Genomic DNA, 21,390 nt, shown 5'->3' on the forward strand with positions numbered 1-21,390 from the left:
TAAGGACCAATTGCAAGGGAATCACGAAAACTAGGTAAGGAATTGTAAGCATTTACTCATTATTATTGACCGTTCATTGGGGAAGAAATGAATTAACTCACTCTTCTACCAGGTATTTCCTATACAACTACATTCAACACTAAACCATGTCGGGAATTATGTCCAACTATCAAAATAAAGCTTTCTGGTAAAGGTTGCTCCTTTCGCATTTTGCTTCTTTACATATTTAATAAATATTAGTTGTATTTTACTTATTTCATACAAGTTATAGCACAAACCTTCACCCTCTCAGTGAGCACTTAAAAGCTAACCACATGACCCACCAGGTAGGTCACATTCTCACTGCGGATGGCAAAGAAAAATGGATGGTCGGCTCGAAAGAATTTCTGGCGGGAGGAGTTGCTGATCACAATGGGTTTATACTCTGAAAACAGGTCAAGAGTGTGAGAGATATGTATTTTTAAGGGCTTACCGAAACTCAATACCTGTTGCAATTCGTGGCTGTTCGGATCCGGAACCAGACTCGTTCAAATTAATGCGCAGCCTCTGGAGAATATCGACCACGGGCAGATTGGCAGCGGAATGCAAATGCTTGAAATTCGCCGACGCCGCAAATATCTCTTCGAAACCAAGCTGCAAATCAAAATGGTTTTTAAAAACCGGCCACCGCAAATACTGGATACTGATTGATTCCACTGACCTGCTTCAATGGCTGCCGCAGACTGCACTCGAAATCGATACTGAATTTGGGCAGCAGCACCTGCACGCCCTCCATCTGCATGCGCTGCTGCACTGCGCCCAAATCCAGGCCACGCAGCTGCTCCACCAGCGCCGCCAGGCCGTCCCTCTGGTTCGGCAGGATGAGCAGCATGGATAGCTCCTCCGCATGCTCGTACGGCAGCTCAATGGCGCGGGCATCCAGGTCCCGCAGCTCCGCGAACTTCACAAACATGTCGTCGTCGAAAAGCATGGCCACCGACTTTGCCTGGTTGCCGCTATGAAACTCATATAGACCCGTCCGGTAGGCGCTGAAAGGCAGGAACCATTTGCTCTGCAGGTTCCCCGCCAGCAGGAGCAAAATTTTGGCCGCGGAACTGCTTTCCACTTGAACCTGCTGCCAACTTCCGCCACCCACGCTGGCCAGGATCTGTTCGCTAATGTGGCGGCGCAGCTTCTCCGTCTGCTCGAGCTCAAAGCACTCGGCTGTGGCATGAAAATAGGTTTGAGCAATCTTCTGAAAGTCCTCGGCCACGCCAGAGCCATCTTTAGACTGAAGCATCAGTCGATTCTGCAACTGCAGTCGGGTATCGGCATCACCCGAGATGTTGGCCAGTTCCGAGGCATAAAAGTTGGCCATTTTGGCATTGCTGGGAAAGCGCTCCTTCAGCCGCAGCAACTTCTGCAACTCCTCGGCCGTGGCTCCATCCGAACCCAGGTAGAGAAGGGCCAGAGTGGCCTCCAGCATGAGGGGGGATATGACCAGGTTCTGATCTGTGTAACTGGTGGCTATGCTGTGATAGATCTCAGCGCTTATTTTGGATTCATAAGGAGCAATGCTCGGAACTGGGTTGCTCGCTTCACTCATTTTGGGCTTTTCGGATCTGTAAAATTTGTAGGATAGAGATTTTATTAATATTTTCTGAACTAAAATTGATGAATATTTAAATATATTTTAATAATTCACTGAACAGCATTCCTTAGTCAACGCTTCTAAATTAAATTTCAATTTATTTCTGACACCTTAAAAAAAAATATTACATTGATTTTTCACCACTGCCCATCACGGCCTGTGTGATATAAATTTATATTAATATTATAGTGGCGTGTTTTTATCGCTTCCACATGGTTGATCTATCAAAAAGTACTTGTTTAGCATAAAAATGCCCTTCGGCATAATGCAAAACACATGTGTGCCAGTGTTTTATGGGCGAGTAAAGTAAACTTTGGCAAATATACAACATATTATTAGCCTCCAACCGAAATGCTTTAAAGAAAACGAAAGCTAAAGAAAATATAGTTGGAAATTATAGTCATTAGATACATTAAATTCTATTTAAATTCACCTTGGCCCTTGAAGTGCATTTTGTAATGAAAATGTAAATTGTCTTCCATTTCATTTCATTTCGAGAGCGAGTGAACAAACAAAAACACACACCAAACACACTGTGTGTTGTGTGCACACACAAAAGAAACGCCTTGAATAAATAAAATGAACAAGAGAGCACACTAGGCCAAACTTGACACTATTTTCGGCAAGTAAACAAAGCGGAAACGCCGAGGCGGAAAACTTTGTGACAGTGCTGCGGCTATATATTTGCGGCAACTTTTAATTTCACGCGAATTTCGGCTGCCGTCTCCGTTTGGTTGTGGCCTGGCCACCACCCACGCCCACTTCCACTCCTAGTCCCAATCTGCCCACTCTACCCCCCTCTATATAGTTTCCCGATCCGGCGGTGCTGCAGCTCTGCATGCCGATTTCTATGCGACGCGCACACTTGCACACTTAATTGCCACATCAACAAACAAAATGCGCCCCCAACCCGAAAACTGGAGAATAAAACGGAACGAAAAGCCGTTTTCCGCTTCAAAATCAAGAGAACCACTACTACAACTGCACAGGAAGAAAAAAAAGTAGACTTGAATAAAGTATATTTCAAAATTTCTTTAGAAAACATTCGTAATAAATAAATACTCTTAACTTTTCCAGGGAAATATTTTGTATATTTGTATATTATTTCAAAATTTTAACTTTTCCAGAGAAATATTCGAAACATTCTTCCGTTTTTAACTTTTTCTGCAAAATATTTAAAGCCTTTACAATTTTCAATTTTGTTTTCCAAATGGTTTTGGACCATAAAACCATTTCAATATCAAAATTCGGACAAGTATAACCATTTCAGTGTACATCCAGTATATCGAGTAGATATATATTTTTTCATGGGTGTACCCCCACTGTCGCTATAAAGTAGCGATGCTCTAGTGCTAGATGTTTCGACGCGGGTTTAGTTTTAGATTTTTAGTCTTGTATTTTTTTAGCGTTGCACTGCAGCCGAATGGCATATGGTGTAAATCCTCTCTCGATTTTCAATGAAGCGTATGAGGTCACAGAATCGTTTTCCAAGTGGCATCATCAACAACAATAGTTTGTTGTGAGAATTTCGAAAAAGAACTACTGCGCCGGATGGGAGTGGATTGCGCCTCTTCTTGACACACACAAGTATTATTTTGAAGATCACAATTTGGTAGTTAAAAAAAATAACTTGGTACACTGTCTTTACCTTTGGCTGAAATCGCAAATAAGACAGGGCGAATAAATATAGTTCAGCTAAAATTATATAAATTTGGTTGCTTTTAGAGATTCATTCACGCCCGCACGCAGCTTCGGACGAAATTCGACTAAACGCTCGCGCTCGGCACAGAAGGAAACCAATTAAATTCGACCGTCTCATCGATGACGACACTTGGGCAACGGAGGCAAAAGCTTCTCCGTCCGGCCACAACTCGGTAGCGCTTCTAATTTTCGGCAACTACTTTTCCGATGCTAAATTTTTAATCTATTTTTATAATTTGTTTGCCGTGAATTTACACAGACGTTCCGGCGAACTGGCTGCACTCGACGTGAATGGAGGAGAGATGTGTTTATAGCGAAGCGCAGATGATGCTAGTGCGGCTCCGGAGGGCACCCTTTTATTGAATGAGTTGTGCTGGGATCGTTGTCCGCCGCTGTGTAGTTGCTGCTTAATCGTTTTATCTAATCTGAAACATTTGAAATTGGGGCCGCTGCTGCTGTCCACTTCTGCTGGTACTTGCTGTGTGTGTGTGCCTGCGGAAGATAGCTCTTAATCTTCCGATGCCGACAAACTGATCCGCTTACCGCCACACACTGCGATTTTAAACACACACAAAAAACATGGATTAACTGGTGCACAACTTTTTGTGAAAAATGTACTCACCGAAACGAAGGGTAGTTTTTAATCTCCCAAGGCTCCCTCTGCAGCATCATATCTACTTTAATTTCGCTGCCAGCGCATTCATTTCCAACTTAATGCCCAAAAATATGCTAAGAACACAGCTTTTTCGGCCATTCAATTTGAATTTTGAAGCAAAGCAATGCAAGCATAATCATTCAAACAATTCATTATTTATTAACTCTGAATACAAATTCATGAATTGGGATGGAGACACTGGTTTGCATGTGTGGGGTTGAGTAATTGTTGTAATGCTTGCGATATTAGGGGATTAAAAGCATATTGTGTATACATAAATAAATACTAACAGCCTAAAAATTATCCGAAATGAGTTCGTAAAAAAGCCCAGCATGCACACATACAGGCAGCGGCCCTGGCATACGGATTCTAGGCAGCAACCTGGTCAGCCCGGTCAGCACAGCTGTCCAGGATATTTGGAGGAGCGGTGGAAAGCCATAGATCCGTGCTGCCAGGCATCGCCGGAAATTTATCACACGCGGTTGTGGGTTTTGGGAGATGTTAACAGAAACGAAAATCATACAAGTTAGTGGTGTTGTGGGATATGGTCTAGTCTTCTACGCCTGTCGGATATCTCTGCCTGTATCGGTCATGCATGCCTCCTAGTGTTTGGGAATGTTTGGGGTCGTTGTGCAATGGCATTGCTAATGGCAATTAAAATGAAGTGTGAGCGCGGTCGCAGGTATAAGGAAACTGGGCGTGTTATGTTCGGCGTGTATGCGGTGAAATTATTTTCTGGATTAGTCTAGAAAGTGTAGCCACCCTCGGGTGCCTTGGGTTGAGTGGCATTGAACTCGAGAGCTCCGTTGACCTCCTGGGGTGCCAGCTCCTGCTCGGCCTCGTCTTCACCGGTACTGAAGTACGTGTCGATAATGGCGTAGGCTTTTTTGTAGACTTCTTCGTTTTCGTGTTGCTGCAGCGTTTCCAGCTTGTCCAGGCCGCCCATCTCCTCGACCATAAGGCAGAGGTTCTCGGTGCCGCCCAACTTCTCGGCCAGAGCAAAAAGATTCGACAGGCCGGTCTGCACCACCTTGATGGTGCGCGGATCCTTGGCTTCCAACAGATCAATAAATGGCTTAAGGATTTTGTACTTTTCAATCAAATCGACGATCTGCTCGGGCGTGCCAGAGGTTGTGGTGTTGGTCACCGCCCAGGCGGCCTCCTTTTGGGCTTTGAAGTCGCCCTTCTCCAGCACATTGCGCAGCTGCTGGAAAATGCCCGCCTGAATCACGGCCTGGATCTGCTTCTGATTACCTGCCGTTATGTTGCTGACTGTCCAGGCAGCCTCCTTAACGATGTTGCTCTTGCTGTGCTGCAGAAGGTATCCCAGTCTGGGCAGTCCTCCAGAGGCAATTACCACATCAGTCTAGGCAATAAGTAAACTTTATAATTGAAGTTCATGAGTTACAGTCCTATATCCCTTACCTGTTGATCAGTTCCAGTCACTATATTACCTACACTACGCAGGGCAGGCACGATTATGCTTGGCTCGTCCATTTGTAGGAGCTTGACCAGGCGTGGCACAGCGTCGGAATCGACCACGGCCTGGATCTTGCTGTTGTCATCGTCCGTCACATAGGACAGGGCCCAGCAGGCATCGGCCAGCACCTGTATGTCCTGGCTTTGCAGCAATTGCGATAGGACTGGCAGTAGACGTTTCACCTGCTCAAACGGCGGCGAGGGGTTCTTGTTCCGGCACAGATTGGACATTAGCCAGACGATGTTGCGCAGAAATGAGAGCGGCGTCTCGTTATTGATTAATGGCAAGATGCCGTCGATGACGTTGTGGTGGATGACTATGTCGCGAGCCGCTGCTCCATCGCCGGCAATGTTGCCCAAGGCCCAAACGGCCTGTTCGGCCAGATTGATGGACTGAGACTGCAGTAGAGCCACGAAATGCGGCACAGCGTTATGCTCGATGACGCAGCGCGTCTGATCGGAGGTGCCGGAGGCGATATTAGTCAAAGCCCAGGCCGCCTCAAACTGCAGCATGGTGCTGGAGAAGGCAGGTACGGATCAGTAGAGCCTTTTCAAGCGTCTTCCCTTAAACCCCATACTCACTTGTTGGCGTTCTGCAGGAAGCGAATGCAAATGGGCACAATGCCGTGGCCGATCATCAGGTCAATGGGCGGATTCCGCTCCCGGCTCAGCATTTTGCGTGCCGACTGCATGCCAATGAACTGGCGCTCCTGGTCCTCGCTGTTCATGGCAGCAACGATCTCGTCGACAGACAGCTGCACCGGCGACTGCCCATTGAGCTCCTTCAGCGGCGAGGTGAGATCCTCGTCGTTGATGTTCCGGCGCTTGAACATCTGGTCCTCCTTCTTGGACTTGCGCAGCTCGATGGTCACCTCATGGCGGCGCATGCGCGAGTCCTACGGAAATGTGAGGTTAGATCCGCCAAGCGGGACTCCCGACGAGATGGATTCTTACCTGGGTGTTGATGGTGTTGGCTTTGTAGGAGCCTTGACGCGAGTTCGAATCTGCCTTACTCATTTTTACGATTTTTGTGCAGTTTCCTTATCAATTATTATTTTTCGTATTCTTTTTTTAATTTATCTGCTACGATGACAAGTTAACGACTGAAAAATAATTTGCAGAAATGTTTTAGGGTGGAAGAAGCAGAGCAGTCGAGAAAATGAAGGGCTGATTTTTGGATTCCCTTTTCTTATCCTCCTTCTCTCCTTCGCCAGAGCGGGCCGACAACAACAAAGCAACAGCTGCAGTACCCGCCATTTGCAGCATCGCAAGGTGCGAAGGATGGTAGGGAGGAGCAGAAACGGAGAAGGGAAACCTCTTTCCCTAGAGGTAGAGGGATCAAGAGCGAAACGCAGGAAAACGGGGAAAAGGAGCGAGAGTGCGAGAATTAGCGAAACGCATAACTGTGACCGGCGGAAAGACGGACAAAAGAGGACTCCTGAGGGCACCTCTCGGAAAAACACACACACATAAACTTACCTTCACGTGCCCTGTATGCGTGAGCTGGCTTTTGGGCTCTGTTAAAATAAATTAACTACAAAGAGAATTTTGACGAAATTTCACATTCAGCTTTTTGTGTTAACTCATTGGAAGCCGGTAAACTTGTGGCAAAACGACAGCACGAATCACAAGACGAGGCGAAATTGGTCTCAATGCTTACTTGATCACCGTTTGATTTGAAAATCAAGCCCTTTTCTGAGATCGGCGCTGCCAACTCTTCGGGCTGAAAAAAAGCTTTAAAAGCTTTTTAAAAACGCTAGAAAAAGCTGAAAAAATCTAGACTTTTAGTATTATTATTTAGTTACAGTTTTTTGTAAGAAGTTATAATTTTGATGGAAACATTTTATTTAATGTACAATTTTAAGTCTAAACTTTATCGTTATGGTTTATTTTATAGATTGTCACACAATTAGCATCTGAATATCGCCAGATCTAGTGAAAAAATAGCTAAATTGGCAACAGTGGTTTGAATTATTGCGCCGATAAACACCAATCGGAAATGCACATAATATACTAGAAACATATAATATACTAGAAACAAATATCCAAAAATAAATGAAAAAATAACTATACTATTTATTTATAATTATAAATAATAAATAATTATATCGTTTTTCAGTGATCACCGCCTGGCAGAGAAGGGCGCTACCTAAGCGAGTGGAATGTGGACTTTATTTTGCCCGACCCTCGCACAGATTCCACATCGCTCACATTCAGCGTTTGCTGAATCTGCAAAGTAGCTTTAACGGTTTCCGGAAATTCAAATGTGAATTTAGCAGCTCATGAATAACTTGTCATATAAATAAAAAAAAATTTATTTTTTAAATTATATAAGCCCTAGAGCAACGTTCTCTTCATATTAACGAAAAAAAAAAACAATTCAAGCAAAAGAAGCAATAAAAAGAAGCGAATATTTGCTTTGTTTTGTTATAATAAAATATTAAATAAGTAAATTTCTAATATTTTAATAAGTTGTAATGAATTTATTAAATATTGGCCTAATAGTGTTATTGATTTCAGATAGAGGTTTACGCCGATGGTTAAAGGCATCGGCGGCGGCGTAGAGGTCAAAATGACTCGGCGGCGGCGGCGTAGTAGTCAGAAAGAACCGGCGGCGGCGGCGCGTCAAATAAGGCAAAAAGGCCATTTTAATGAGTTATTTATTTTTTTTAAAGTTTTATAAAGAACAATGACACTGAAGGCCGCGCTGAAGCTGCGCCGATGCCGCACCAGCGGCGCGCCGCGGCGCGCCGTTATTTTCATAATTTGGCGGCGGCGCGTCAAATAAGGCAAAAATCGGCGGCGGCGGCGGCGTGGCGCGGCGGCGTATATGTCTAATTTCAGAGCGAATAAAAATAATTTATTGTGGTAATTATGCATTAATTAGCTTGATATTAAAATCCTAAAACATATTACAGACAAATTACAATGCATTAGTAAAATGTGACATTTAATTCGAATTTTTTAAATCACCCAAAAAAAGAGTTTTAACCTCGCGGCTTTATTTTAAAGCCAATCAAATGAGCGACAAACAATTTACACAGGATTCCCCTTTTTTAACTTAAATAAAAGGCGTGTCCTGGCACTAATACCATTAAATCTCTCGTTTATCAATAATAGTGCAATAAATGCAAACAAATGCAGTTAATGCCCGTTTAACCGTGTTGTATTTATGTATGGGAATGCTATAAAAAACAACATTTTTTTGTAAAAGAATATTTTTTAGCAGTTATTACTCAGAAGCGGTTTAACTCCAGTGTTTGTTTTTTTGTGTTTTTGTTTTGTTATTTTTTTTTTAACCCACTTGATGATAAATTTCTTGTTTAATCTATTACGAAGACTAAAGGGAATCAATTAATTTAATTGTATTACAATAAAAAAAAAAAACATCAGGTTGTCAATTATAAATGGGAAATAATTTACTAGCTTAAGCTTGTACAATTTTCAACTCATTATTTTAAATGGGAATTATTCTCTCGATTTCGAGTTCTATGGTAAGTCCAATTGCAAACTGCAAGGGTATACAAACATCGAAATTCCAAAGATAGCTTTCTTTCCTGTGTCCAAAAGATTTAAACCATAATTCACAATTTTAATATATATTTTCGAAGTTCGTTTAACAGTATTTCCAGGCACAAAGCAATCTAAGCCGATTTCTTGGTCTCCTCGGTAACTGGAGCCGCGGTGGTGGAGGTGGTGCTGCTGGCTTCTGGAACGGAACGTGCCTCCACCACATCGGAGTCATCGCTCTCGGGCGCGGGAGCTGGCGAGAAGGGAGGGAACTGCTGATCCTGGGGATAGGTCTGCTGCTGCTGCTGCTCCTGACCCTCGTTGTAGTCGATGGGCGTGGGTTCCAGCTCTGGGGGAGTGGCCACAGGAGCCTCCACAACCTCACCCTGCTGCTCAGCCACCGGCTGCACCTGCTGCGGAGCAAACACTTGCTGGTGGGGATAGTAAATGGGAGATTGGAAGGACGCAACAGGAGCAGGAGCAGCCACAGCAACAGGAGCAGGAGCAGCCACAGCAACAGGAGCAGGAGCAGCCACAGCTACAGGAGCAGGGGCAGCCACAGCCACAGGAGTGGCCAGAGCTCGGGCAGCCACTACTGGCTCTCGCTGGACCACAGCGTTGAATCCATTGATGTCGTCGGCGGTGTAAGTCACCGTGCGCTTGAAGCCATCGGCATCAAGGACGGAATAGGAGCCCACTACATTGCCGCCGTCACGAGTCTCCACCTGGCTCTTGATATCCCCGGTGATGCTATCGTGGACGCCATAAGAGAAGTCATAGCGCGGCGAGGACTCGTACTCCACCTGCTTCAGGACAGGAGCAGCGACGGCCACGGGAGCCACAGTCTTAACCACTGGCGCCGCCACGGGCACGGGCAGAGGAGCAGCCACTGCTGCCTTGACAAACGGAGAGGGCACGGCGTAGGCCTTGGTGTACAGTGGAGCAGCTGCCGGGACCACCGTCTTGGTCAGAACGGGTGCCGCCTGGTGGTAGACAGCCGGAGCATGAACCACTGGAGCAGCATGATAGACAGCCGGAGCCTGGTAGGTGGCGTAGGCAGGATGGTAGCCAGCGTACGTGGCCGCGAAACCCGCACGACAGGATCCTGCAATGGCCAGGATGAGGGCAACGCCAGTCAGGAACTGTGGGAGGAGGAGAGAGAAAGGGATAAGAGAACGCTTTCAAGCCAATTGACAATTCCTAATTGAAGGCACTTCAGCAGAAGCTCCTCCGTCACGCTGTCGCAGGCAATTAGTTTTGAGCACAGGAAATCAGTTTAACTCGAGGGAACTTATTGTAACTCCAAGGAAAGGAAGTAGCAAATTTGTTACTTAACTTTAATGGGAGTTTGCTTTTTTCACTCTTTTTTTATTTTAGTTTTTCGAGGAGTTCATTTAATCTTTATATCAAGTCGGTAATAATTGTGTGGCTTTTAAATCTTTTTAAAATGTTACGTATGGATTTACGCAGTAGAAAAAGAAATAAATGTAATCCACAGCCAAACAATTTCTCTCGAAAAATGCATGAGTTTAAATAGAACAAAAGTTATATGAAAATAATGCTTTAAATACAAATAAAATCTTTACAAATAATAGCTATGTAGCTTAGTACTTTTAAAGGCTATAAAAATCCATCTCAAATTGAAATGTCTTAAAAACTCCATGCATTTTGATTTGCAAAAATTCAACTTACTTTGCCTGCCATTGTCAAAGTGGAATTACTTCCTTTGGACTTGAATTGCTCGAGGACGAGGTCGGAGTGGCACGTGCCGCACAGGAAACAGGTACTACGATTGGCGATTGAGAAGTATATCCGCTTGGACTGGACTCCGTGGACTCCACTCCTTGACTCTGGAAGCGACGTTGGACTAATGATGGCTACCACTCCCGGCGCACGTCACTTTATATGGCCAGGCGTCAGAATTGGCCGCTCCAGAAGTGGCGCCCTGAAAAGAGATCCCAAGAGCAAACCGGTACCAAGTACACAAAGCTATCTCAGAGGTTGACAATTTGACAATTGCGGGCCAGAAACTGGTTTTCTTTTGGGTAATAATTTGTCTTCTTGTCTACAGTTTCTCCTCTCGTTTTGGTTACGGTTTCGGTTTCGGTTTCGGTTTAGATTTCGATGTCAAGTTCAACGGAGTCTCGATGCTTCCTTGTAGGCCTACCCACCGACGGCATTGCCATTGCCCGTAATTAATTGCGATTTGAGCGCCGTTCAATTAACTTCTCAATTGTCAACTCAGCACCTTGCGGGCATTACATCACGGCTGGAGTTCCATCCACTCGACAACACAAACGCTCTGTTTTTCTTGGCGACATGCGCGCCGATGGAGCGCGAAATTTGCTGCCAGCGGTGGCCCCTCCCCTAACACTCCAACTCCCTGTGATCCCCCTAATCCCGCTCTTGCTTCGTATATATACAGGTGAGGCACTTGGAGGAACTAGCGCCTTGAAGGCTGGAATATATTCTTTAAATTATCCTTAAGAAGAGACAACAGTAAATTCAGGTCAATCTCAAAGGATAATGTCAATGAATGATTTAAGGATTAAAACACCTTTAAAATCAAAATCCCTTTAACGAAATACTTTAAACTATATTTCCCTTAAATAAAATTACATTAAACTACAATTATTCCCCATTTGAGCGCCAATTTTTATTCTTAGTGTATCGGTGACTTGTCAGCGGAATCCACGCTTTTGTATGTCAGAGGCGTTTGCTCCATTGGCTGCATGATTTTTCAGTTTTCGGTTACGAGTGTTTCTCTCTTTTTAGAAAATTTATTATTGCTCCATTTAACCGATGTTTACCTTATGTCCCATTGAGGGGTGTCGGTGTCCCACATGCAGACATTGGCACAGTTTCACATTGTTTCGCACTTGGAATTTGCCGGAGTAAAAACACAGGCCGCCTGGCTAAAGCCGATTACTAATTGCAGGGCCAAGTGCCCGTGCCCATGCTTCAAAGGAGGCCCGAAAAATGTATGTAGGTTATGCCGGCACCAGGAAGAAACCGTGCATTGGGTCATTGAAAATGGGTCTTAATTAATAATAATACCCGAGAACCGAAGGTTGACCCAAATGGCTTTTCTTAGAAGTGCCCACCCAAAAATAAAAAAGTTGTCAACTCATTTGAGCGGTTCGAATTGTGGTAATTAAGCGCCTTCAAGGAACCCGCCGCCGCCGCCGCCGCAGCCGTCACAATTGTCTCCGGCTGGGAGATCGCCGTTCAATGACTCCCGTCCGTCCATCAGTCCATCCGTAGCTCTCCGCAGCTGAAACTGAAAGTGCGTGGAGCGGGTAGCGTCCGTGAGCTGGCTTTGGGCCATAAACATCCGATTACAGCGTCCGAACACGTAGCCCCGAGCCATCAAGATGCGTAGGCAGACAAGAGACACACTTCGGGGCACATCCACGTCTGTATTTACTTATATATATGCATATATCACTCGCCTGAACTTGAAAAGTCTGCCAACGGGAGAATGGCACTCTGGGGTTGAATGGTTGGGCGATGGCCCACCTGCCTTAACCCTCTAACGCCCAGGACACGCCCCACATAGGGGGCCCAGAGAGCTCACGCCTAAAAGAGTCTGTCTCCTGGACTGTTTTTACCCCACTATAAAAGGCAACCAAGCGAAATACATTCTCCGCATTTCGTGACTTCAAAAGACTGTGGAGGAAAATCAATTTCCATTTTAGGGTATTTTTAAAACATAATAAACTACAAGGGACTAAAATATTGTAATCGAAATAAAAATCATCACTAAATAATATCAAATTTTTTTTAGCTTATATCAACACGTTTAAACCTAACTAAAACCTTGAACAAAAAATATTTTTAAATAGTAAGTTTTGTTTTTAAGGCTCTTTATTTTGTTACAGTGCAGATAAAACTAACCGCGCTTTACTTTTAATTAATTTAGGCTTGCGTGTCTGAGGGTTAACGACGTGCCTGTACCAACGAACCCTTCCCTGGTTCCAACGACCGTCTAATTGAGGAGCCACCGCGAGAGGCGGAAATTGCACATCAATGCCAAAGGGGGCGGGGGGTGTCGAGGTAAACCCTGGTGGATCGGGTAGAGCCGGGTGGGTCAGGGACAGAGACAGGACGTCAGGTGGAATCACTTGCCTATCGGCGTGGCAATTAAAATCGAACGTGTGCGGCTGGCCAGGAAGCCGGAGAGGGAGCCTGCCTGGAAAGGACCCCTCCTTCCTGGCATTTGACATTTCGACAAATACTTAACACTGTTTACCCGACTTAATAAACCCGCCTTCGTTGACTTTGCGCCACCGCAAAGGGGCGACGGGGTCTGGGTGCCAGCGGTATGGCAATGATTGATTGCACGTTAAAGCCGTAGAGCATCACATCATTTCCTTTTTACACTTGACAGGAAATGCATTTTTAGTTGGCACTGGGCGAAATGAGCATCGGTGTGCGCCGTCCGGAAGAGGAGCTGCTGGGATGGGGGACAGGATGGGATAGGAATAGAACGTGGAGGAAACGGAAGGTGTACGTATGCAAAGAGAACTCACAGTGCAGTGGGTGTTCGGAACGGGATGGGACGCAAATGCAAATGCCGAAGCTATTGCTAAAGCTGAATCCGACTCCAAGTCCCGAGAAGCACTACCTGCCCGTTTTCACAGACAATTTACACAAGAATCACACAAATACCCGTACGTAAACATTTTGTGCGAGTCTGAGCTCGGCCATTGAGCAAGCCACTCGCTCGGAAAGCCCGTCCAGGTGCAAATGCTTTTCCCACTTGTATTTAAGCTGCCAACTTTTTGGTAACAGAGAAAAGTGCATTATCAATATGGCAATCTCCAGTTTTCATATTTTTGCCTCATTAGCAAATGGATCTTAAACATATCAGCACAGATAAATAGATTGTGTTAGACACAACACATTAAAGTGCAACTTAATAATTCGTTCTTATTGTTTTTACTGTATTGTACACTGATAAAAAAAATAAAATCTTCTTTTGAGATTTTGCGCATTCTTAATTTAAAATCTTACTATAAGACCAAAAATTCTAGAAAGGAGATTTTTCAGGGTATATTTACGAACAAAATAATCTACTTTTAAGATTTGCACATTTTTCAAACAAATTTTTTTTTTTTCTTAATTTAAGCCTTGTTATGGTAATTTTTTAAGATTTTCGGTCGTTTATCGTTCTTATTTTAAACTTTTTTAAGGATTGAAATAATATTTGAAAAATCTCAAATGTAGAATGAAAAGTACTTAAAAGATGACCGAAAATATCCAAAGAAGACCAAAATATGCTTAGGCCATTTTCGTAACCGAAAAATCTCGTTTTTATGACCAAAATTCTTGTTTTTTTTTATCAGTGTACTGTCTCCATTGTCCCCCTCCGAACAGGATCTCCTCCGGTATTCTAAGCCAATTAAGTGTTAATTTTCAATGCTGGAATGGCCTATCGATCAACATTAGAGAACCCCGAGCGTATAATCACCTTTCCGCATTCTGTGAATGAAGTACACACGCTGGCACACCGGGCGGATACGTAATTGCCGCCCCCTTCGAAACCCCGCCGGATAAGACAAACGACCCGGAGCAAATCGCTGGCGACCACGCCCCCTGTATACCCCTGCAATCCCCGCCAGCCATTAGCTGTGACCACGCCTTTGTTTGACGCCAAGATGCCGACACTAACAACAAATGTCGCCCCAGCCCCATTAATCCATCAAAATCGGCGTTGAAGCTAAAATCAAAATATGCGCCGGCGGCTACGGAAGGCGTGTACATATATATATATATATATATATATATATATTGTATAGATGTGGGGAAGAATGGATTGAAGGGGGTTTCCCGTGAAGAACAACAACAGGAAAGCATAAAATAAGTACTCAAAATACCTAGAAATTCGCAGTACCTCTAAGTACAAAATATTGATGCAAATTTTGTTATTCTCTTTAAACGGAAGCTCTGTCTAATCCCAAATTTGATTGCTTCGGGGACCGCTCGAACCCCTTCGACACTCAATCTCAAATCGACAAGACAGGCGACCGCAATTTCCAGCGGGTGCACAAATAAAGAAATTAATCAATTTAACGATACGATTAGGGGCGATTCGCTGCAGGGGCGTAGCTGGGTTAATCAGATACTTGCCAAGATAATGATGTAAAAAACAAGGAAGTATTCTGAGCGGAAAGTCAAGGCAATTTTTGTTTATAAATAAATGAAACAAATAATAAAATGAAAAAAGGATTTGGAAACGTGGTGTCATAAACCTATTATTTGTGTACTGCGTTTTAGTTAAGTGTTCACTATTTATTTTTATATTCTTTAAAATATTATATGTTATATATTTCATTAGGGAAGTTGCATATTAATAAATACAAATATTAACTTTTTAATATATACATTTATAATTAATTAATTTAAAATGCTTAAAACCCAAAGAGATGAACGATTACTAAACCTTAATCTTCTTAAAGACTTACAAAAATTGCTACAACGACTTTACCAGGGAAACTTATTTCAATGTAAAATTAATAGTTATATTGTTCTATTTCTTAGCCCCCTTTAACACCCCTTTGCCAAAGCCCCTGGACCAGGAGCTATTCGCATCAAGGCGAGTGTGCCGCCAACTGACGTGGCATTTGTCTGGGGCCGAGGCGAAAAAGTGACTCGAGTCTGCTGCTCGCTTCTCGGTGATTTATTTCCATTGATTTTTTACCCAACATCGACACCACTCCTTCACCTCCTCCTTCTTCACGATCTCAATACCGATTCCGATTCCGAATCCGTTTTCGTTTTCGCTGGCTGACCGACCGACCGAGCTTAGAGATTATGCAATCACGGCAATCAATGCCCCGAAAAGAACCTCCCAAGTCAGCCGCTCGGCGGAACAATGCGACGCCTACACCATCAATGCTGGCTAATTATAAAGTTGCTAAGCGGATTAGCCAGTGTCTCGAGAACTCGACTGGCTGTACGACACACTTGGCTCCCCTTAAGGCCCCCGGTTTGGGATTCAATCTCTGGATTCCCACAGCTTCTCTTCATTTGAATGGAGTCAACTGCAAGATGCAAGCTAATCAACATAAATTGCATCACAACGAGTGGCGGGGATTCCCCCACCAAGTCCTGAGCTAATTTCACAGCAATATTGCCGACAAAAAAATACAGTTTTATGCTCTCAAAGGAATCTGAAGGGTTAGATTAGCTCCGTATAATATGCTTGAACCAGATTCAAATTGAATTCAAGCTATACGAGCGCTTTAAACCAAATTAAACTAATAAACTCTTCAAACGAACAATGTAAGTCTCTGGGAGAATGCACCGGAAAAAGGGTTTTATTTTTATAAAATAAATAAAATATAAAATTTAAACTTAATTTAAAATAAATTAACAAACTAATTTCATAGAATAAATAAGGTCTTTCAAGTACTTGATATGATTATTTTCAAGTGCTTAGAGATGTCCTTCTTCAATCCGGAAGCCATTTGTTTGTTATTAAAACACTTGAAATATCCTGATTGCTTAAATCCTGTTAGAGGATATTTGTCCAAGTGTGGGTACAATGTTTACGTACCCACATACACACGTATTTACATATGAAAGTACACAGACATGCCGCGACACCGCCAAGAAAAAAGGAGCACTTTCTAAGGCTGAGCTATATAGTTTATATCGCCCGTATTTTTCCCTGTTATTTTTTTTCCTCTCTCCTTCAGCGACAGGATGCTGAAAGGCAGTGCATGTGCGCGCTGCTGATGTTTGCCTCGCAGAATATTTTAATTAAAAGCAATTTCTACAATGTCAAACAGCGTCAACGCACAGCGGAACGCGGCGCATAAAGTGTTTTTCATAGCCATAAAGCACGGTTACGGCAGGATGAACTGCCGGAAAGGATGCCGGAGTGAGCTCCTCCGCCACATCCACCTTCTCCTGCCGATCCAGCTCCAGCTCCAGCGCCTGCACCCTGGAACTGCTGCTGCTGCTGCTGATGCCAAAGTGTCAACAAGTTGATGATGTAGGTGTCGCTGGCATGTTGACTGCCAAAGAACGAGGCGAGCGGAGGAGACAGGCCAATCAATATGCAAAATAGTCAATATTTGGAGCGGCCAAAGGTGTCGTCGACTGCCGACGCAGTGATTATCACCCTCACTTACGATTGTCCTGGGCTCGTCCTCTAAACTGCCATTGTTTGACTATTTGCGAAAGGCAACGAGTGGCGGCGGGTGACGCTTTTCGAGTGCCAAGTCCAAGGGTCCTTTGCGCCATAGCTTTTTAGGCATAAACAAGGACCCCGGCGGAGTCTGCACTTGCCGAGGCAACGACATTGTCTGAATCACTGACTCCTGGCAGCAGACACAAATGCAATCAATTTTAACAGTGCACTGAAGAAAAAAGGACAATAATTCCCTTTAAACTTTAGGGTGGAAATAAATTGATTAAAGGATGATTAGAGAAACTCAATGGATAAAGCACAAACCTGAGAAAAACGATGATAAAGAAATATGATGCCAGGTTTTACCATACCCAAAGATTTCTCTCCACCTTATCAGATATTAAAAGCTGCATATCGCATTGGAAACTAGAGATTTCTTCTATTATTTTTTCACCGTGCACCATTGTTTCTAGTGCAACTGCTGCCAGACACTCAAAACAATCAGGGCTCAAAAACAGCATGAGTGATGTGTCGGATGACGACGCATGTCGGGGGTCTGCCTGTCTGCCACCCGGATGCCCTTCCTTCTTTGCTTCTTCCGTTTCCTGTGCCCCGTACCCCGTACCCCGTACCCCGGGCCTGTGCCTGTGCCTGCGCCTGGTGCCACTCGGGTGCTCAGGTTGCACTTTTTGCCGGCACTTAAGCGCCTTTAAATATGCAGCACATAGAGCCAAGCGCAGACGACACACTCTCGGCCAAGTTTGTTGTTAGCCCAGATTGCTGATGCATAGTTTAAGCCTTCCTTTCTCTGGCGGAGACAACCTGCCAGCTGGAAGCGGGGAATACTGAGGCGAAAGTAAGAAATCCCGGTGGCTCTGCAACTCACCATGTCCCGCACACGCCCCGAATGGCTCGAACACTTTAAAATGCCCCAGGACTTATGGTCGTGTTTTCCGAAAAACAAAACAATAAAACTCTCGCCGAGCCATCGCCAGCAGATTGCCAATTCCTATATGATAAGTGCTGAAATTCATTTGCTTATCTGCAGGAAACTTTCGGCAACTAACCAGACTCCATTACTGCTCGAATTGAGTCCGGTTTTAAATCCAACCCCGAGCGCCAACAGCTTCGGCCCGGCAAGAGAGGGGGAGAGTCACTGACCGCATACATTTTTTAAATGCTCCCCGAAGAATGCTACAGAATTTATATTTTGTTTGCAAATTGTTTGCAAGTTTTTCGGCCATACACTGTATATGAGTTTGAGGTGCCCCCGATGTAGTTGTCGTAGCTGCTGCTCCTCTCTCATTGCTGCTTGGCCGAACAAAAGTTTGCTATTGCCGCAGTGCTGCCTGTGATGTTTGCTCTGGCAAAAGTGAAAATGAAAATTTATATGCATAATTTGTTAGAATTTGAATAATACACCAAATGTAGTATGCATAACCGCATTGAATGAAACTTTGCAATTAAATTAAATCAAAATACTGAGAGTCCAACAAGAGAAAAGGTTTCGACACTGCAGGGTTTGATTGCAGCCTTATTTGGGGATTTGTTTAGAATTCGAGGCTATTAAAGATTTAAATTAATCTTTAGTTAAAGTTTCGAAAATATTCTACCAATTATGAAACCAGATCAACCTAAAAAATTAAGTAATGAAAACACCCTTAAGTTATTAAACAAACTCTTCACAACTTTAATATTGAAAATGCAATCATTATTAGCACCCTTAGGGGCTTTGAGGCTTTTTATTTACTATATATTTCTCTTACATAGACAAAAAACTGTGTAAATTTTTTCAGTAATATGATATCACTCCACAAATAAAACAGAATATTTTCGTTTCAATTATTTTATAAATAAATCCCAATATCTCTCCCCTAAGAGAAACAACTTTCATACTAAAAAACCTATACAAATCGACAAACAAAAAATAACGGATTATTTACAATTCCAGCTAACCCCAAACTACTATCAAGTTGGCTTTCCACAGAACCACCAACCTTATTCATCAAATTAAAAGTGCGGCCTGCTAACTGACCGCCCTCATCGTCGTCCTCGTCATCGCCATTGACTGCCGGCGCGAGTCCCTAAACAGAAATGCCATAAAATTCATAAATTACAAGCTTCGCCACGCCCACAATCCCACCGCAAAACTGCCGCTCCGCCGCGCACTGGGCCACACATGGTTTGTTGCTCATATGCTAATTGCAATGGACATGTTTTTGTTGTGGGAGTGGGTTTCAGGATTGGGATTGGAAGCTAGGATGAAACCGCAGGACAAAACACACACACACACACACACAGGGCGCTCACAGCCGGTTTAATTTCATTGCTGAATTGCGACTCAAGGGCAATATTAACATGGAAATTATGAACATGCTGGGGCAATGAAAAGTGACAGCCGCCGAGAAAGACTACAAACTGCAAACTACTAAAAACTTCTACGGCCATTGCAGCTACACGTACCAACATATATACTCACAGCATAAACAGGCCACTAAAAACAAATTGCGAGGGGATGGCCCACTGTCCAGTGTCCCCTGTCCGGTGTCCAACTGGTTACCCCGGGCTTAGGCCCAGCACACAAAAACAAAGAAGTCCATTTCTATGGGTAGAAGCGTTTCGGTGGGATGGTCATTGGCCAGGACCCAGAGCCCAGGATCCAGGGTGCAGTACATGTGCCGAGCTGTCGGAACATTTCGCAGCAGCGGTGCACTCTGCCCTGCACCACTCACTGACCGAGCAGCAGCCCCAATGGTGACAGCAACTGACCCGACTTGCCCCGGCTTCGAGTGCTGCCCGGAACTCCGGAACTCTGGCAACCAGAAATGGCCAGTAAAGTTACCCAAAAGTAGCCGAAAAACAAAACCATAAAAATGCTGCACAACTACCTCTTCGAGTAAACCAAACTCAAGAACTATAAATTGAGTATTACCCGGGCAATTAAAACGAACAGAAACTTTTTGACAAGGTTTGATCTCCTGTCCGCCTGTTTTTGAAATAGAATTTAAGTACAGAACACTTATAGACTACGCAAATAAAGTACTTTAAAGTATCTGCAAAGCAAAGCCATATAAAATCGTTTAAAACCCAAGGATAATCTAAAGTTCTAGTCCTTGAAATGCTATTCTTCAGCAAGTGAAAAGTTTTTTCAAACTTCGGTTTTATTCAAGATAATAATTACGATTTCTTGTAGCTAGTAAAATTATTTAAAGCCAATTTTCTGGGGAATAGGAGATGATAAAGCTAGTAGATGAGGTTGTGAATATGTTTTGAAAAGAACTAATCAATCAAGTTTTTACGAGGGTATATTAAGATACTAACTAACTTAATTTAAAAAGTAAGTTTTCGTGGATTATTTCTACATTTTACCTAAACACTTACACACATTTATTTAAAAAGTTTATAAATGAAAAGTAAACCTTAGAAAACCTGCCAAAATGTCAGCACTGCCTCTGCTTTCCCAGGACCCCATTTTTCCCTCCTTGCTGTCAACTGGTATCGCTTGAATTGCATATTTTGCAGCGTTTAAACAACGAACACAATGCCCCAAGTTGATGCCTCAACAGAAAACAAAAACCCCTATAACGAAAAACAAAAAAACAAAAAACAAAAGGTGGTGCAATTTTATATATTGCATGGCTCTATGATTTATGCCATCATCATAATAAATTCATGTGATTTATATGAGCTGCTGCTGCCTAAGGCGAACGGGCGCAGCCCAATTCCTGTGTTTAGCTGCGGTAACCGTAGCAGTAACCAGTTACCAGTTGCCAGTTACTCGAATTGCTTTTTCGCATTAATTGTTATCCAAAGGATGCGGTGTATCCTGTTTGTGTGCGTGTATGCGTTGGCAAATTCATAACTTTTGACAGTTTCGGGTTGGCATTTGGCTTGTCCATTTGACAGTTTTAAAGTTGGCACAACAGCACGCCAGACTTTCGGGCTGGCTTCGGGGAAAACTAGCTTTGCAAGGAGCTGTGACTTTCCCGGGAACGGGCTAGAATTGATTTCCATGCTGCCACTTGCCACTTGCCACTCGCCGTCGCTTGCCACTTGCAAGCCAATAAACTCGGCTCAAACTTTGGCCCGAACTGGTGGCTTACATCAAATTGAAAACTGGCCAAGACCCTAGAAAGTTTCGCAGCAAATTGGTTGTCTGGCCGTCTATCCATCTCTTAGCTCACCATCTCTGAGCGAGAACATCTTTCCGTTGGCGGATATCCTTCCATCTGATGCGACTGCTGTTTCTGACGTGGCACTTATGAATATGCAAAT

The 21,390-nt window shown here is 43.7% G+C and overlaps 3 protein-coding genes across 3 annotated transcripts; all 3 read right to left on the reverse strand.

Annotated features, from left to right (window-relative positions):
• Positions 1 to 188: 188 nt before the first annotated feature.
• Spn31A (Serpin 31A) lies at positions 189 to 4,080 on the reverse strand. Its single transcript, XM_041775685.2, has 5 exons — positions 3,954 to 4,080; positions 3,279 to 3,883; positions 701 to 1,601; positions 486 to 633; positions 189 to 424 (listed from the first exon to the last, which is right to left on the reverse strand). The coding sequence occupies exons 3-5, from the start codon at positions 1,583 to 1,585 to the stop codon at positions 300 to 302; spliced, it is 1,158 nt and encodes a 385-aa protein (XP_041631619.1). The 5' UTR covers positions 1,586 to 1,601; positions 3,279 to 3,883; positions 3,954 to 4,080; the 3' UTR covers positions 189 to 299.
• A 41-nt stretch (positions 4,081 to 4,121) lies between these two features.
• Pen (karyopherin subunit alpha) lies at positions 4,122 to 7,103 on the reverse strand. Its single transcript, XM_017177194.3, has 5 exons — positions 6,945 to 7,103; positions 6,420 to 6,568; positions 6,048 to 6,361; positions 5,412 to 5,982; positions 4,122 to 5,352 (listed from the first exon to the last, which is right to left on the reverse strand). The coding sequence occupies exons 2-5, from the start codon at positions 6,480 to 6,482 to the stop codon at positions 4,732 to 4,734; spliced, it is 1,569 nt and encodes a 522-aa protein (XP_017032683.2). The 5' UTR covers positions 6,483 to 6,568; positions 6,945 to 7,103; the 3' UTR covers positions 4,122 to 4,731.
• A 1,963-nt stretch (positions 7,104 to 9,066) lies between these two features.
• Positions 9,067 to 11,080, reverse strand: Cpr31A (Cuticular protein 31A). Its single transcript, XM_017177225.2, has 2 exons — positions 10,668 to 11,080; positions 9,067 to 10,117 (listed from the first exon to the last, which is right to left on the reverse strand). Exons 1-2 carry the CDS (start codon positions 10,677 to 10,679, stop codon positions 9,110 to 9,112), a joined length of 1,020 nt encoding a protein of 339 aa, XP_017032714.1. The 5' UTR covers positions 10,680 to 11,080; the 3' UTR covers positions 9,067 to 9,109.
• Positions 11,081 to 21,390: the final 10,310 nt, after the last annotated feature.

This window comes from Drosophila kikkawai, chromosome 2L, assembly GCF_030179895.1.
Source record: "Drosophila kikkawai strain 14028-0561.14 chromosome 2L, DkikHiC1v2, whole genome shotgun sequence".
Taxonomy (NCBI): domain Eukaryota; kingdom Metazoa; phylum Arthropoda; class Insecta; order Diptera; family Drosophilidae; genus Drosophila; species Drosophila kikkawai.